Genomic DNA, 16,229 nt, shown 5'->3' on the forward strand with positions numbered 1-16,229 from the left:
ACAATAGCAACTCCATCTAACGTCTAATCTTGGATTGTGCAGATTCCGTGTTTCATTCCTCATTTGGTGTCAGAAATGAAATGTAGAAAAATTATTTCTATGAGCCTAAGGTACTTCCATGCCAAAGGGGACCTTTGCATCATGACTTGAAGTCAAAAGTCACTTAACCTCCCTACTATTTTCTCCAGCTGCCCTTACAAAGCACATACTGCCGCATGCAGCGTGCATACAACTGGAACATGCTTTTTAGTCATAACAGTGCGCCTTAAGCTTTGAGCGTCCTGCAGCAGGAAATCACCTGTTTGTTCACTCTCAGCCACTCATGCTTGTTACACAATCAGACACATTCTGACGTATCTATTAACCACTGTGCAAAGGATTGTGGGTCAGAAGGGACAGAAAAGCATGCTGGCTTGCACACTGCAGATGTAATAAAGCATACTAGTATTTGTAGCATACTGCATTTGACATATACTATGCATAGCGGCATACTAGAATTGTTTTTCTTGCATATAACATGGGAGTGTGGATACTGGAACTCAACATTACTAAACATTTGCTTGCAACCCAGCTGTCTTAGATATACTCCAGTGAGCTAAAAATATCTTCTAATGTGGCTCTGTGAAGGATCATTATTTTATTAGCATTACCATTCATCAGCATTAACAGTCAGTCAGCTGGCAGCGTTTGCAGCTTGGTTCATTTATTTATTAGGCTCCAGGGTGCACAGAGCGCTTTGGGATCTGGAAATAACAAACATGTTTGGCAGCCAGCTTTTGTGTGGTTTTCCGGTTCGTGCAAAGCTGCTTTTATCCGGAGGACACTAATCACCTGATCAATCATTAATCATACTTGAAAAGGGAGACTATGTACGTTAATCAACATTTAAATAAATGTAAATGTCCCTGAGTTAGCCATAAGGATGCCCTCATTTGTTTTAGCAGACTTTACAGTTGGGTAGTGCCTCTTTTTGAAGGTATTTTTCATGTTTTTCCTGTCTTAATCTTCCATGATCATTACGCACTCTGACGTATCTGTCATTACACAGCTTTAGTCATTTTCAGGAGTGGCACAGTAGTTTTCATATTCAACAAGAAGTAAAAATGAACAGTCTGAGCCAAAATGGACCCTATTAACTGATATTACTGTCTGTTTTCTACATCCACTGAATTTACCTCACTATTGGGTGAACAGAAAATCAAACCCATATCTGTGTCTTTTTTGCAACGTATATGGTGTGATTGGTCAACACAGTGAGCCGTTGACGTCCTGTTCCTTCTTGTGGGGATTCCCTGACGTCCAGCTCGATGTCCTGTGAGTCCTGTCAACATGACCAGCAGCTGCCCTCAGAATAACTCTGCCTCAGCTATATGTAGCCTCAGTTAATCCTTAAGACGAGCACTGCTGATGTCTCCAGTGAAAGTCCTGCACCGTGAGGCTCAGACGAGCTGCAGATTTACTACAGCACAGTACACCTCCACTATGTGAGTAAATTCCCTGCTGTATTAACTGTAACTGTATTTTATTGGTCTGATATGTATGTAAGGGGGATTCAAATAAGCAGATATAGCTTTTTCATGCATGCTAGCATTTCCTGTAAGTCATTTTTAATATGCACTTTTTATTGCTTTGCATGTTGCGCTACAATAGATTTTTGAATATTTGTACATACTGTGTCAGTTGATTGTTTATGAATTTACACCCTTCTTAAAGCTTTCCACTCTGTTGCATAAGAGGCTTTTCAGGTCTCTGCTTTTAGGTAATAGTCAGTCTTGCTCATAAGGAGTTGGATGTTATCTGCAGCTAGAGTGGGATCTCTCGTTTCCTCTGTCTGTGCTTTTATTTCATCTCACTTCAGTTCTTATCTCAGGTCATGCTACAGTTTGCATAAATCAGATCAGTGTTATTTATAGAACTCCTCAAAGGGCGACATGTTCAGCTTAAGAACCATCACCAGAAGAAACCAGCACACCTTTTCTCCGGCAGATGTCTGAAATGCAGCAGGAAAATCACAGGTGTTGCTTGTTATATAACTGAATGTTGTATCTTCTGCACGAGTTTCTTGTTACTGTGCATCACATTGTCTTATTCCAGCAGAAAGAAAGGGTAAATATTTAATATTTTGCTTTAAAATATGACAAAAACTTTCTATTTTCAGGAAAAACAGACACATTTTTATTATTGCTTTAATATCTCTGTTTCTGTACTGCAATCATCTTAGATCTGTTCTAAACCAAATAATCTCTGGAGCACACTGTTTTGTAGTCAAAAGAAGCTTGGTAAGAGTACAAATGAATTCTTTATCTTTTATATTCTATTTAAGGCTTAAATTTGACCTTTAACACTTCTTTCTAACTCCTCATGGCAAGATTAGTCTCATTTCTTGAATCATTGTCTTCAGAACAACGCTGCCTTTTGTAGCTCCTCTCTAGAACTACAAAAGCTTTAAATAAGCTATATAATATTTATGTTTTGTTACAAGCACTAAAATCAGTACATCTGCATATTGACTTACTTCCAGTCAGTGTCTTTCATGCATGCATTGTGGTGTAAAGGTCAACACTGCATCTTTCAAGTTAGCTTGAATTCCAAAATTTGAGACAGATACTAAAAATCTCTGCTTCAGTAAGCTTTGTTGTTAGTAAACCAAACCTAGAGGGCAAGGATCGATGAAATAAAAACAGTTTTCTACATGCCCATTTTGTCTCTCAGCACTTAAACACAACAGCACTAAAAGAAAGTCAGCAGAGTGTCAGCAGTGTCAAATCTCTTCATGTCTCCGTTGGTTCTTCAACATCTTTCAGTGCGGTGATGCATCCTCTGACACTTCAGCTGATCCACGGCTGCTTTGAGTAAATCACAACCGACCACCATGAGCGCCGACGCTGTCTTCAGGCCGGAGCTGGACTCGGAGCATCACGGTGAGCTGGCGGACCTGGTGGCGGCCATTCACGTGACCGCCAACCGCCTGACGCCTCCTAACGGCTACAGATCAGGAGCTCCGAGAACCGGCAGCAACCAGAGAGAACGGCTGTCGGACAGGAAGCTGTCGCTGCAGGAGAGAGGAAGTCGCATCGCCAGACAGCCGACCATCGAAACCAAACGTGTCTCCATCACAGATGCTGCTGTAAGAAGACTTGAGCTGATTGATTTTTGACATGATTCAGTTTGTTGTGAGATGATTAAATTCTCCTGTTAATTTCTGTAGGACAGTGTCCAGCTCAACCAGTACAAGCTGAAGAAAGAGATCGGAAAGGTGATTTCTCATCAATTTCATTTGCTTTTTTCCTTGCTTTTCAACATACGTGAATCGTGATCAGTTTAAAGCAGATTGGCTGCACCTGTGCTGAATTAGGTGACTCACTTTAAAGAAAGTTATAATTTTTCATATCTTTTTAATTGATTTGCATTACATTGTAAAATTCTGCTTTCACTTTGAAAGAGTCTTTTTTTGTAAATTCTTGTTTAAAAAATCCAAAATATATTCATGATTCACTGTTATAAAGCAGTAAAATGGGGGTTAATACTTTCTAAAGGCTCTACATTCTGTAGTCATTCACAGGATAGAAAATATAACACATGAAGCTTTTAATTTATGTTTTTTCTACACCTCAGGGTTCATATGGTGTAGTGAAATTAGCCTATAATGAAGACTCTGAACAGTTCTATGTAAGTTAAACCCTGTACAAGACATTAAAGTGTTGTTAAAATGTCACTTTGTCTTCACTAACATCATTTGCTTCGTCTTCAGGCAATGAAAGTAGTTTCAAAGAAGAAGCTGATGAGGCAGTGTGGATTTCTGCGTAAGTGAAATAACATTTAAATAAAGAATTTTCTCTGTGTGTGATTCCTGTGGTGTTTGGTGGTGATTGTGTTTGTGCACTTCCAGGCCGCCTGCCTTCTCCAGGATCGAAATCGCAGCAGCAGGATCCTTTTCCAAAAGCCATGTTGCCTCTGGAGAAAGTGTACAAGGAGATCGCCATCCTCAAGAAGCTGGATCACCACAGTGTTGTTAAACTGGTGGAGGTCGGTTCAATGGCTCAGTCCTGCAAACTTACTGCAGAAAACCAATCACAGTGCAGCTAAAACACAATCAAAGACACTCCCATGGTTTTTTTTTTTTTTTTTTTTTTTTTTTTTAATTTTGGGTAATTAGACTTTTGTTTAGGTTGACTACGGTGAAGCTCCAGTGTACTGTGTCACCAGACAATATATAGTAGTAATGGGATAAAGTGTTAACAAGTTAACTTTTCTTATCTAAAAAGTAGGCCGAAATAGGTGTAATCACCTTTTAATACGCCTATAGTATGAAATTAATCAACTATAGAAATACGAAACTTCTGAATAACATGTCTTGCAGGTGCTTGATGATCCTGATGAAGACGGGCTTCACATGGGTAGTGAATAATTCAGCTTCTTTGCATTAACAGAATGTTTCAATATGAAGGCAAGATGTCAGTAAAATGTGATTTTTTTGTCCTCAAGCCTTCGAATTGATGACAAAAGGGTACGTTTCAGTGCATTTGTGAATTCTGTTGGGCTCTAAATGGAGCTACTGTGACATATTGTATTAATATTGACTTACTTTTCTGCCTTTCTGCACCTTTAATGCTGATCAGGCCGGTGATGGAGGTGCCTACAGAAAACCCTCTAACGGAGGAGCAGGCTCGCTTTTACTTCAGAGACGTTGTGCTGGGAATAGAGTACTGTGAGGCTTCTTTCATGAGTTTATTTTTAAAAATAATTCTGTTAAACCACGGTTCAAAAGCAATGTCTGATTTTTATTGGATAATTTTCATAGAATTTTTTTTATTTATTATTTTGTCAGATTCAAGTTATTTCTGTGACCATTGTGGGTTTTTCTTTCATTAACCGAGGGGTACCAACAATTTTGTCCACATGTGTATATAACCTGAATTTAAATATTTAGAGCCAACATGTATGCTTTGACCTGCATCTACAGTTTGTTGACATGTGAAACAGTCAGCCAGAACTGTTTGTCTACATCACAAATGCACATCTCAGAAGCAGTTAGCAACTTTTAAGCCACAATTGTGTGAAATTAGAAGTTTAAAAAATGTTTTTATGACAATTCAGTGCATCATGAACTTTTAAAACATAATGTTTTAAACAGCAAGTGGAAATTCAGTACACTTGTGCGCAACATCAAATTTAGTGTTTCAAAGTTTAGTAGGTTTATACTGTTAAAACGATCAAAAAACACTGAAAATATATATATTTTGAAGATAGGCATTTTCAAACATCTACATTTTATGAAAGTAAAGTATTTCATGCCTATAGATTCAATGGTACAAATTTCTTGTGTCATTTAGAGGAGAAAAACCTGGTGGAAGTTGATCCAAAATAGGCCTTAGTGAATTAACTTCATTGCTTTATTAAGCAACTGTTGAAATGTTCATAGATAAATACAAAATAATTATTACCAGAATTGCAATTTTAAGACAGTGTACAATCGATAATTATACGTCTTTGCTTTTTAAAAATGATAACACAGCTAATATTCTCTTATCTGATCAACAGTAAATCAGCAGTTTAACCTTTTTATACCCAGTGCACTACCACAAGATCATCCACAGAGACATCAAACCGTCCAACCTGCTGCTGGGCGACGATGGTCACGTCAAGATCGCAGACTTTGGTGTGAGTAACGAGTTCGAGGGGACCGACGCCCTCCTGTCCAGCACCGCAGGGACTCCGGCCTTCATGGCCCCTGAGATGATGACTGATCGAGAGCAGAGCTTCAGCGGAAAAGTGAGAACTAAACATCCTCTGTTGTTCATCAGTGAATTAAATATGTTTTTAAAAGTGACTCATATCAGGCTGCAGCACAATCAGGCATCAGATTAGGAAGAAATGCTGTCTGAGACCCTTCCAGTGATGATGACACATCCTGATAATTGGTGCATTTGTTTGCCAGGCTTTAGACGTGTGGGCGATGGGAGTCACACTGTACTGTTTTGTCTTCGGGATGGTAAGCAAGATGCATGCACATAAACAACCAGTACAACAACATTTAATTCAACATTTTAATGATTTCATTTTGCTTGTTCTGCTTTAGTGCCCTTTTTATGATGAATACATCGTTTCTCTGCACAACAAGATCAAGAACAAACCTGTGGAGTTTCCAGAGATGTGAGCCAACATCAGGAAACGTTTAGAAAGGAGATGGAGCTCACATTTAGGGTTCATGTACCTGTGACACATAACCACCCACAAAGCGCCAGGATGGGCTGAAAACATAGGGTGTTTATAGATTTACAGACTGTCTTTCTCTAGAGGACACACAGAAACATCTAGACATTATATTTCCTCACAACTTGTGCTTATTTGTTTGGCATTTCTGGAAAAATTAGGAAAATATTTCAAAGGAAAGAGTAGCCACCTGTGATTTCATATTTATGTCACATGCTACTATAGGTAGCTTTAAAGCATATTTAGTATCCATGGTCTTATTTTCTGAGCTTAATGTTGCTTCTTTTTTTAAACAGGCCATCGATAAGTGAAGAACTGAAGGAACTAATTGAGAGGATGCTGGATAAAAACCCTGAAACAAGAATCACCATCCCTGAAATTAAGGTTAGAGTGAGAATCTGCTGCATCCAAACACTAGGGTGACCAAGTATCCCGCTTTGTGCGGAACTGCACAGCATTTTCCACGTCCCACCGATTAAAACGCTGTCCCGCATTTTGATTGGCAGCTATAATTTTCAAAAGTTAAAACTCTAAAGGACAGATGCTGGGAGTTTTGTTTTTTATCTGGCTTTTTTCTATGTTAGTCAAACTGCGCAGATAGGCAATCACGACCAGATTAACCTGTCAGTGTCTTGCTGCCGCACCTTGTTGTCAGTTGCCGTAAACTGTGCCAGTCGCGACACACCGCAAAGCAGACACAAAAACTAAACTATGGATTTTGGCGGAGATAATGGAAAGTACAGCAAAGAAGAGGAGATGCAGCTTCAACAAAGACTGGGAAACTACATATCACTGGGTGAAGCCGGTGCGAGGTGATTCTCAGAGAGTTATCTGTGAAGTTTGCCAGAGTTCGTTTTCCGTTTCACCCGGTGGGGAATACGACGTGAAGCGACACAGTACATCTTTTGCTGGTGAAAATATTGGTTAAATCTTATATGACTAAAAAAGCACTCTATTCTCCATCAAAGTTTGTTATTTTTTTAAAGTTAGATAGACATTATATAAAAAAAAAAAAATAAGACCCCCCCCCCCCCCCCCCCCCCTCAGCTTTGGTAAGGTGTCCCACATTGTCCCACACAAATATGCTCTTTGTCCCACAATTGGTTTATTGAGATCTGGTCACCCTACCAAACACCACATAAATAACGCCAACACTCCATTTTCATTCATCGGTGATTGTGTTTTTAATGCTGCCGCAGCTCCATCCGTGGGTGACGGAGAGCGGCTCGAGTCCTCTTCCTCTGGAGGAGGAGCACTGCACGGCGGTGGAGGTCACTGAGGAGGAGGTGCAGAACAGCATCAAACGCATCCCCAGCCTTTCCACCGTGGTGAGTCTCATCTGTTTAGTAATATTCACATTTACATCTTCAATCTGATTATTTGAAAGCTTCTCCTAAAACTCTGTTTTCTGGTGCCACAACTGGCTTGTCTTTGCTGTTTACATCACAAATTGTGCACACACACACATATATATATATATATATATATATATATATATATATATATATATATATTATGTTGTGTATATACAACCACTGATATGACTCTTGCGTTAGAATCTCAATGTAATACGTCATGGAAAACAGGAAAATCTGCTAGAGGTGATTTGGTCAGTTCAGCTAAACCAGCTTTTGGTCAATTTGCTTTCTCAGTAAAAGCAGTGAAATTCCATCCTTAAAACTTTAGAGCTGCAGGAAGCTTTGCGGTGTTTAAAACCAGCCTCAAGGTTTCCCTGAAGCTGGCTTTTATTTATTGGTTTTTTTTTTATGATTTGTATTGTTTTATGTAGTGCATTTATTGGTCTGTGGTTGTCCTGTTTTTCTGTACCTGTTCAGGGACAACGGATGCAAACTAGCTGCTAGCTAACCTTAATTACTTTTAATTGTGGGGGAAAAAACATATAATTTACACTACTATTGAAAAAAATGGGATCACTTAGAAATGTCCTTATTTTTTAAAGAAAATCTTTTCTTTTTTTACAATGAAGATAACATTAAATGAATGATAAATCCAGTGTAGACATTATTAATGTGGTAAATGACTATTGTAGCTGGAAACGGCTGATTTTTAATGGAATATCTCCATAGGGGTACAGAGGAACATTTCCAGCAACCATCACTCCTGTGTTCTAATGCTACATTGTGTTAGCTAATGGTGTTGAAAGAAAATGACATTGAGCTAACATTGGCGTTAGAATATCTTTTTGTCATGCTAGATTCAAAATTGTGAATTTGTAATATTTACATGACAGGATAGAAGGAGAGATGACTAAAAATGTTAAGATTAGCTGCTCAGCTGTTACTAGAAAGTGAATAAAATGGGATTTTTAATGAGATTTGGTGCTCAAAAAAATGCAAATTTTCTCAATTTCCTCAAACTACTCAGATGCAAATATTGTGTATTTTCTCTGTGATGTCCGCTGCAGATCCTGGTGAAGTCCATGCTAAGGAAGCGCTCCTTCAGTAATCCCTTTGAGTGTCACGGCCGGCGGGCCGAGAGGTCCATGTCTGCCCCTGGAGGTCTCCTTACGTAAGTAGCCTACTCTGCAAATCCCGTCTACGCCGCTCTGCCAAACTGCCAGCTCTGCGATTAGGCCTCTAACACAACAAAGCAGCGAGCAGATGCTTGGATAAAAATAGATCATATGTAGTGAGTCTCTCACACCAGCAGAGGTCTGTTTCACAAAGCAGGTTTAGTGAAAACTCTGAGTTTGTTGAACCTGCTTCGTGAAACGGACCCCAGATCTGGACTGTTAATCTTTGACTAACTCATGCATGTCATTTGCTGTGTTTTGGGTCCTTAAATTAGCCGCACACTCAGGCAGATGAAAGCATTTGTCCTCCTGATCAGCTAAATGGAAGCCCCAGTGGCAGAAGTAACGGCTGCACTGCTTTTGTTTTCCATTAACAAGCCTCCTGTCTGTGGGGGGCTCAGCTAATTACACCTCCCTGTGAAGAGAAGTGGAGCTGCAGCTTCATCCTCCTCCTCCTCACTTATCCAGCCACCAGCAGCACAGAGCGCTGCCACTCCCACTCCCTGAAACATGTGATTAATAAATGGTTAGGGTTAGGTGTATAACCCTAATCAGGTGTGTTTAAGCTGGACTTAAAATGAAATTAAAAATATAAATATTTCACAGTCTGATAGATTGGTGCTGCAGCTGGCTTTAAGAAGATCAACACCTTCAGATTGATCTTCTTGGAGGGATGATGTATTGTGGCATTGTGTTCCAGTTAAATATTTAAAAACACATACATAAATATGATAGATATGAAGTAAACATCCACCTTTTTACTATAAAATAGTATTTCCATCCATCTTTTCACAGATTTTACACAGCAACAAAACAAAACAAATCCATGAGAGTATTTGTTTTGTTCTTTACCAACCACCAGCTCTAACATTGTCAAAATGTTCTGTAATGTTTGTTTTGATTGACGAAAACAATCATTTGAATGAAATAAAGCAGTCATGGGAAAATGAAAATTCTAAAAGCAGATCCGCAATGAAATTTTTTGCTGTGAAAAAAGATGGATGAAAAAACATTTAAAGTATTTGGCAGACTGTTTCACGCTTATTATTCACATTTATAATCCATAACCTAAATAAACCAATCATCCATGCAGGGGTACTAAAATGAAAATGGCAGCAGGTTTCCTGATGGAGCTTTGCGGAGTTAACAGATGAGAAATAACTTTTACAGTTTCTTGCAGAGAGGTGATGAGAAAATTGATGTTAAGCTACAGCCAGCAGCAGGCTAGTTTAGCTTAGCATAAGTAGACAGAAGAAACACCTGGCATCACTCTGTCCCCAGGTAACAACATCTCAATATCATTTTCTTTAAAGCTCACAAACTAAATGTGGAGGATGTGATTCTAATCCAACACGCTTCAGCAGCATTTCAGACGTGAATGTAGTCCTTTGTGTTAATTTCATGTCTGAATGAGCACCTTGGTCACTTTTACATAAAGGTTACGACAGCAATCTTACTAGGCTGAATCTAGTTACATTTCAAACACACAAACGTTGTACTCACAGTTTTGTGAAGCTATTAGGGAAGACTTTAAAACACTTCAGCACTGATATTGTTCCAGAAATATCATAGATGGCAAAAGATACGGTTCGCGAAATCAAAAAACATCTTTTTACTTTGCCATACAATTTCACATCTATCAGGCTACAAACTTAAATGTTTGTAAAAAGACAGATTTTGACAAACTGTCAGAGGGAATTAAATTTCAGTTTGTTGCTTGTAGCTGTTTGTAGGAATCCTTCGTCTGTGTGAATAATACTAATAATACACAACTCTCTGTGTGCACTGAAGAAATAGTAGGGGTCATTTATGAATGAGAATCAAGTGGCTGTACCTATCCACAGAGGAACCCTATTCCAGTGTGTCCCGTGTACATTTGTGCTGAGGAAAGATGCTAGGAGAGGAGGCATTGGCAGCAAGAGTGGTACTAAATCAGACACATGCTATCTAAATATGCTAACTAGCTAAACATCAACAATCTTCCTCCATGATCACAGACTTCATCTTTAATAGGCTGTTTCCATTTTAGGGTTAGGGTTACACTCCAGTCTCTACAGAGACTGGAGTGTAAAAATGATTGCTGATTTTAGCCTGTTGTCAGTGATTTTTCTACAGATTAGCCTTAGGGGGAGGCTAGCAGTTCCCCCTGACTTTATGCTACGCTAGGCTAATGGGCTGGAGCTTAATATTATACTCTCTTAACATAATACAGTGTCAGCTTTGTTGTCCGACGCTCAAGCAAAAAGAACTGTATAAGTTTATTTTCCGAAATGTCTGCCGTAAATAACACCTGTGTTTCTGGTAAACTGTGCTGGAAGCTAACAGAGTTTAAATTGTGGCGTCTTCTATCACATCTCCTTCTTGCAGTGGTTCTTGGGGCTTGTTGGGGTCTTCGCCACTGCCTCATCCTTCCTTGAGGTAAACTTTTAATCAGCATTTAGGTTGAGCTCATATGCTTCATACTTGGTCGCAGCTCATCACTTGTTTGTTGAACCTTGAGAGGATTTAAAGACAAAAAAAAGTGCTCTGCATTGAGCTGCAGCTGAAATAAAAGGACACACGTGTATGTTGTCGGGAAAGCCAACACGAATGTTGGCTTTCCCGACTCTTCTGTCCTCTTGAGGTTGATGTGGATGAAAAGTGATGAGCTGTGCTGTGAAGGACACTTGGACATTTTTAGTCTAGTGTTTCCCCTCCTCCTCCTCCTCATCTGCAGTCTCACTTGGCACCTTCAACAACATGATCAAGCGTTTGTCGCCCACAGGAAAGTCAGCAACGAGGGGAGCAGAGAAGGAGAGTTAGAGGACTTGTATGAAGACGAAGCTTTTACAGAGTGCACTGATTAAACTGACCCTTTCAGACAGATTTTTAAAAAGCAGAGTCGGTAGAAAAGTATGTTTTTGTACCTTTTTCCCCTGTCTTTTTCTCTCCTTATTTTGCTTCTACTTAATGCTTTCTGTGCTCATATGCTGACAGAACTTTAGTGCAGAAGACTGTGATAATTCTGTGATATATTTGATATTAAAATATGGATTTATAGTACTTGGAATACATGGTGACCACAAATCTGATTAGATTTCCTTCTGTCCATTGTAAAGTCTGCATTTTGATGACATACAACATTGATGTAAAGTGATTTATTTACCAAAAAATGTAAATATGCTCCATAAAGAAGATATTTTTACAATTTCCTACAGCTATTGAACATAATAAACATTATATTTAAACAATAATTTTGAATGACGTTGTCTGTAAATGCAACTTGTATTAAATGCAGCACTCCAGCAGCTTTGTTTATAATGAAACACTAGATGGCGGCCTTCTGAAAATCTGTGTATCACGTTCCCGTATTACCTCATTATTACGTTTATGTGGTTAAGCTGCATGTTTTCTGGGTAGTTTATGGCGTATAATCATGAACAGTATTAAAATTACTGTTTTAATCCGAGTATAAATGCATGATTTTCATCACCACAATTTTAAAAGCTGAATTTTAAAGTCTGATTGAAGTGCACCCTTTACTGATGCACTTCATCCTTTGCACCAGTAGAGGGGAGCATTATGTTGCTAATAAAGAGCCCAATGACACTTAAACTACTCTGCTGAGGGCCCTTTAAGCAAGACAGTTGAATAGTGTTTAATTCCTGAGACAGTAAGTATCACACTGTCAGAACAGACTGAAATTACACAAAGTCAAATAAGGATTTCTTTATGGATAATGCAATGGAAATACATAAATAGAAATAAAAATATGATATTGAGGTTTCCATTTGCACATTGTTCTTTTGCAGGAGTAAAAGAGTACAAGTAAAAAGTAATTATTTTTGGTGTGTTTTGATGATAAGCTACAAAAATATCAGGTTAAATTAGAATGATGTGGCCTAAACACGTGAAATCTTCAATTCATACCACTAATAGTGGTACAGATTGTCCTGTTTGGCATTTTATAGAAAATCACATTTTTAACGAGCAGATTTTAGCCACTACTAACGCATGTTATCTAGCGCATACTATGTTCCAGCACTCCTCTCTTGTCTGCTTTGATCGTGCTGCAAAAATAGATGCTTCACTTCGAAGGATGAGGAGGCATGATGCTGCAAAATGGGTTAGGGTTAGAAGGAGTGCCACTGCCAGTCACCACACAGCATTACTGTCACAGCACAGTGTCCCGATGAGCACAAACTACAGGTTTATCACTGAGCTGGCTTTAGAAAGGCAGGATTTACTGAGGTGGAGGAGTGGGTTGAAGGTTTGTCTGGAGGTGTGTGTAGTAGGTGGAACAATAGCTCTGATGATCTGAGGCAGAACAATACACTATAATATGGAACAGATGGCAACAAGCACCATGAAGAGAAAAGAAATTGTGGGTTAAGTATTAAAAAAAATTGCAGGTAAATTTGCTGATACAGCAAAATCTTAAAGCAACTGTGGTGAAGAGAAAAGACACAAAAGATCAAACTCTGAGTAATAATGAAATTAGAGGTTGAACAATCAGCTGCTAATGACAGAAAACCAAAAAATCAAATACTACAGTTCACTTGGGAGAACCAGAGAGAAGAAAATCTATTCCTATGTCCCAAAGTCATATTAAACTATAAATGGAAAAAGGAACATGACACAAAATAGTTTTGCTAAACAGTTACTGCTAGCTAAGAGAGCTAGCACTGTTATCAGTAACTGTTTTCTCTAGCCTTAGTTAATGCTAAATTAGCCGCTTTTCTTGGAAGTAAATCCTCCATATTGATGCATTTTTTTTTATATTTCAGTTTTTATCCCAAACTAAAAAGAGCTACATTTTAGTGGAGAGAAAGGAACACCAGATAACATAGTTAAGGAACACCAGATAATATGGTTATCTATATTATATAGTTAATATAGTCCCACTAAATATTAGCTAGCACAGCTCGCTAGCTAGCCGAGAAACTGTTGTCAGTAACTTCTCTCTGGCTTTAGCAAAAGCTTATTTATCCATATATTTCCTTCTTGCTTTGAGATTTTAGTAGTTCACTTTATATATAACATAAAAATATCTGTAGTTGTATCTGAGAGAAAGGAATATTGTGTAAAGTTGTCCTGCAGAATGCTAACTACACCGTGTCCCAAAAGTTCCCTGTCCACTGGACAACATGTTTGTCACCAAAATGGGTTCCACCTGGTCAATCGGGTACTGTTTGGTTGTTTGTCAAACTGTCAGGTCTCAGTATATGAATTTCTTGTTTGATCAAAATGCATTAAACTCACAACCAGATGTTGGAAGTGTTGTCACTATGGCCAAGAATAAGAGAGGAGAAGCTCCTCTTCCAGAGTCTGAGATTCATGCACAGGCCATTGCTCTTCGAAATGCAGGAAAAACTGGTCAGCAGCAAGCTCTAGCTGTTGGCAGAAATATCTGCTGGGTGCAGAAGTGGTGGCAAAGCTACAACATAGGAGGATCCTTCAAAGACTCGCCTCGCTCAGGATGTCCATGTGGCCTGACTGCAAGAGCCAAGGATCTGATGTGAAAGGCTGAGGGTAGACGACACCATAAAAGACACCAGTCATGTTGGTGACTCAGTCAGAGGCTGAAACATCTTGGAGAAAATGTTCCTAAGAGCTCTGAGCATCGTTATTTAACAGAAACATTGGGTCTGTAAACTTAGAACATACCCCACGACTCACCAAACTGCAGAAGGAGTAGAGACTGACTTTAGTAAAGAAGTCCATAACGCTGACTCCAAAAGACTGGAGAACTGGATTTTCTCTTATGAAAGCCCTCTCTACTTATTTCTGACACCCAACAGCCAAAACAACAGTTTCTATACAGATGATGGTGAAAAAGTACCAACTTCTGATGGTGACATTCAGTGTCCATAGTATGGTTTAGGGGGCTATGCCTGCTTCAGGTCTCTCAGAGACATGAAGCAACCCTAACCCTACAACTGTTAATGCACAATATTATACCAAGAACATTCTAGAAAAGGTACTACTTCTAGTTTTGACTGAACAAAAAAATGTTTAACAGACATTTGGAATTGGTATTTATGTAAGGTGCCTCTGCTCACGCTGCCTGCATGACTCAGCAATGGTGTTCTGAGCATCTACCTGGCTTTAAGGAGGAATAGCCACCAAACTCTCCTGACCACAACCCAATGGAGACCTGTTGGGGAATCCTGAACATCTCTACCAGTCCACCATCGACCATGAAACAGCTCAGCTCTAGTGGGGGAAGATAGAACCATCCACACTCAGGAACCTCAAACATTCCACGCCTGAAAGACTAAAAGCCGTGATCAAAGTGAAAGGGGGAAATACTGCTTATTGAATAAACTGATTATATTGCATATTCAGTCTTTGAGTTTTTCTGTGGAGAACGAACTCATGGGACACAATGCTAGGTAGCAGAGTAACTGGTAGCAGTATCTGCCATCTGTAGCCATAATGAAACCAAATTTACCCGCTTTTCTTGGAACTTTAAAATCTGTTTGCATCAGTTTTTAATAATTAATTTGTATTCCAATATTTAAATTTCAACTAATATTGAAAAAATGAACACCAAGAAAAATAATCATGCATAATGCTAACGAGTATGGCTAGCTAGCAGTAACCTTCCACCTCGAGCTTTAGCTAAAACTAAACCAGTTTTACGTGTTTTGTAAATTATTAGTGGACACTGTGAGCTGTGTAGTAGTGTACTGTGGACTTACACGCTTTAGGATTTTTTGTGAAAAAAATGGCAGAATTCTGCGTTGATGCTACACTTCTACAAAAGGAGAGCCCGTTACTGGCACCAGTTTTCCTCTTTCATCCTCCATCCTTATTTCATGATTTTTTAAAAACCATTTCAATTTATTGGGATTGTTAATAACATATTTTTCTGTACTGTGACATACTCAGAACGCACTTATTTGTGCCTTACAGAGTCTCTAGATCATAACGAGAAAAGAACACCAAAAGACGTAGTCCTGCTAAATGCTAACTAGCCTAGCCCAGTTGTTGCCATTTCTGCAGCCTGACTAGTGAAATTCATGTGATTTATGTGGTTAGGCTGCCTTCAACTATCATATTTAAATGTATTTAAAGATTCTATATACTTATTTTCAGTTGTCCAAACATAAGGCCTAGCAATATACTATCTGAATAATATTAGGTTTCATGCAAGGTTTAATAATAGAATAAAATACATAAAATTAAGGTTTTACAGGGTGACTAAGAGCCTCTAATCTTCAAACCCTTTCTGCTTTGTTTCTGCTGCTCTCTGTATAGAAGCTGCAGATAAATATTCTGTGTCCTGGAGTGGCCTGTAGCCCGCAATACAGAACAGTCACCTAACAAAGGATCGAGACATGCAACAAATCCCATGTTACCTTTTCTGCTTTAGCTTCAGTGTAAATCAGTGCTACAATAAAATAAAAACAACTCTTTAGCCCCTGCAAGCTAAAACGCTTCATTTGTATTCCTGCAGTCGGGCCACTTTTCTGCTCACTGGCTGCAGTTATGTGACGAC

General features: G+C 38.9%; 1 protein-coding gene across 4 annotated transcripts; it reads left to right on the forward strand.

Moving 5' to 3' along the window:
* The first annotated feature begins 1,339 nt into the window (after positions 1-1,339).
* camkk1b (calcium/calmodulin-dependent protein kinase kinase 1, alpha b) lies at positions 1,340-11,979 on the forward strand. 4 transcript variants are annotated; one of them, XM_055011823.1, is made up of 18 exons: positions 1,463-1,484; positions 1,914-2,015; positions 2,805-3,127; positions 3,209-3,256; positions 3,616-3,669; positions 3,752-3,803; positions 3,890-4,026; positions 4,361-4,397; positions 4,486-4,507; positions 4,620-4,708; positions 5,573-5,772; positions 5,939-5,992; positions 6,080-6,153; positions 6,510-6,597; positions 7,413-7,541; positions 8,639-8,742; positions 11,114-11,164; positions 11,511-11,979. In XM_055011823.1, the coding sequence occupies exons 3-18, from the start codon at positions 2,873-2,875 to the stop codon at positions 11,590-11,592; spliced, it is 1,476 nt and encodes a 491-aa protein (XP_054867798.1). In that variant the 5' UTR covers positions 1,463-1,484; positions 1,914-2,015; positions 2,805-2,872; the 3' UTR covers positions 11,593-11,979. The 4 variants fall into 4 exon arrangements, with proteins under 4 accessions (XP_054867797.1, XP_054867799.1, XP_054867800.1 ...); XM_055011822.1 differs by lacking the exon at positions 1,914-2,015 and having other exon boundaries at positions 1,340-1,484; XM_055011824.1 differs by lacking the exons at positions 1,914-2,015; positions 11,114-11,164 and having other exon boundaries at positions 1,340-1,484.
* Positions 11,980-16,229: the final 4,250 nt, after the last annotated feature.

Source organism: Amphiprion ocellaris, chromosome 7 (assembly GCF_022539595.1).
Source record: "Amphiprion ocellaris isolate individual 3 ecotype Okinawa chromosome 7, ASM2253959v1, whole genome shotgun sequence".
Classification (NCBI taxonomy): domain Eukaryota; kingdom Metazoa; phylum Chordata; class Actinopteri; family Pomacentridae; genus Amphiprion; species Amphiprion ocellaris.

Coding starts and splice junctions, on each gene's coding strand:
- camkk1b (XM_055011822.1), top strand. CDS start 2,873: ATGAGCGCCGACGCTGTCTTCAGGCCGGAGCTGGACTCGGAGCATCAC. Junction 4,508..4,619: donor TTCGAATTGATGACAAAAGG/GTACGTTTCAGT, acceptor AATGCTGATCAG/GCCGGTGATGGAGGTGCCTA. Junction 6,154..6,509: donor CCTGTGGAGTTTCCAGAGAT/GTGAGCCAACAT, acceptor TTTTTTAAACAG/GCCATCGATAAGTGAAGAAC.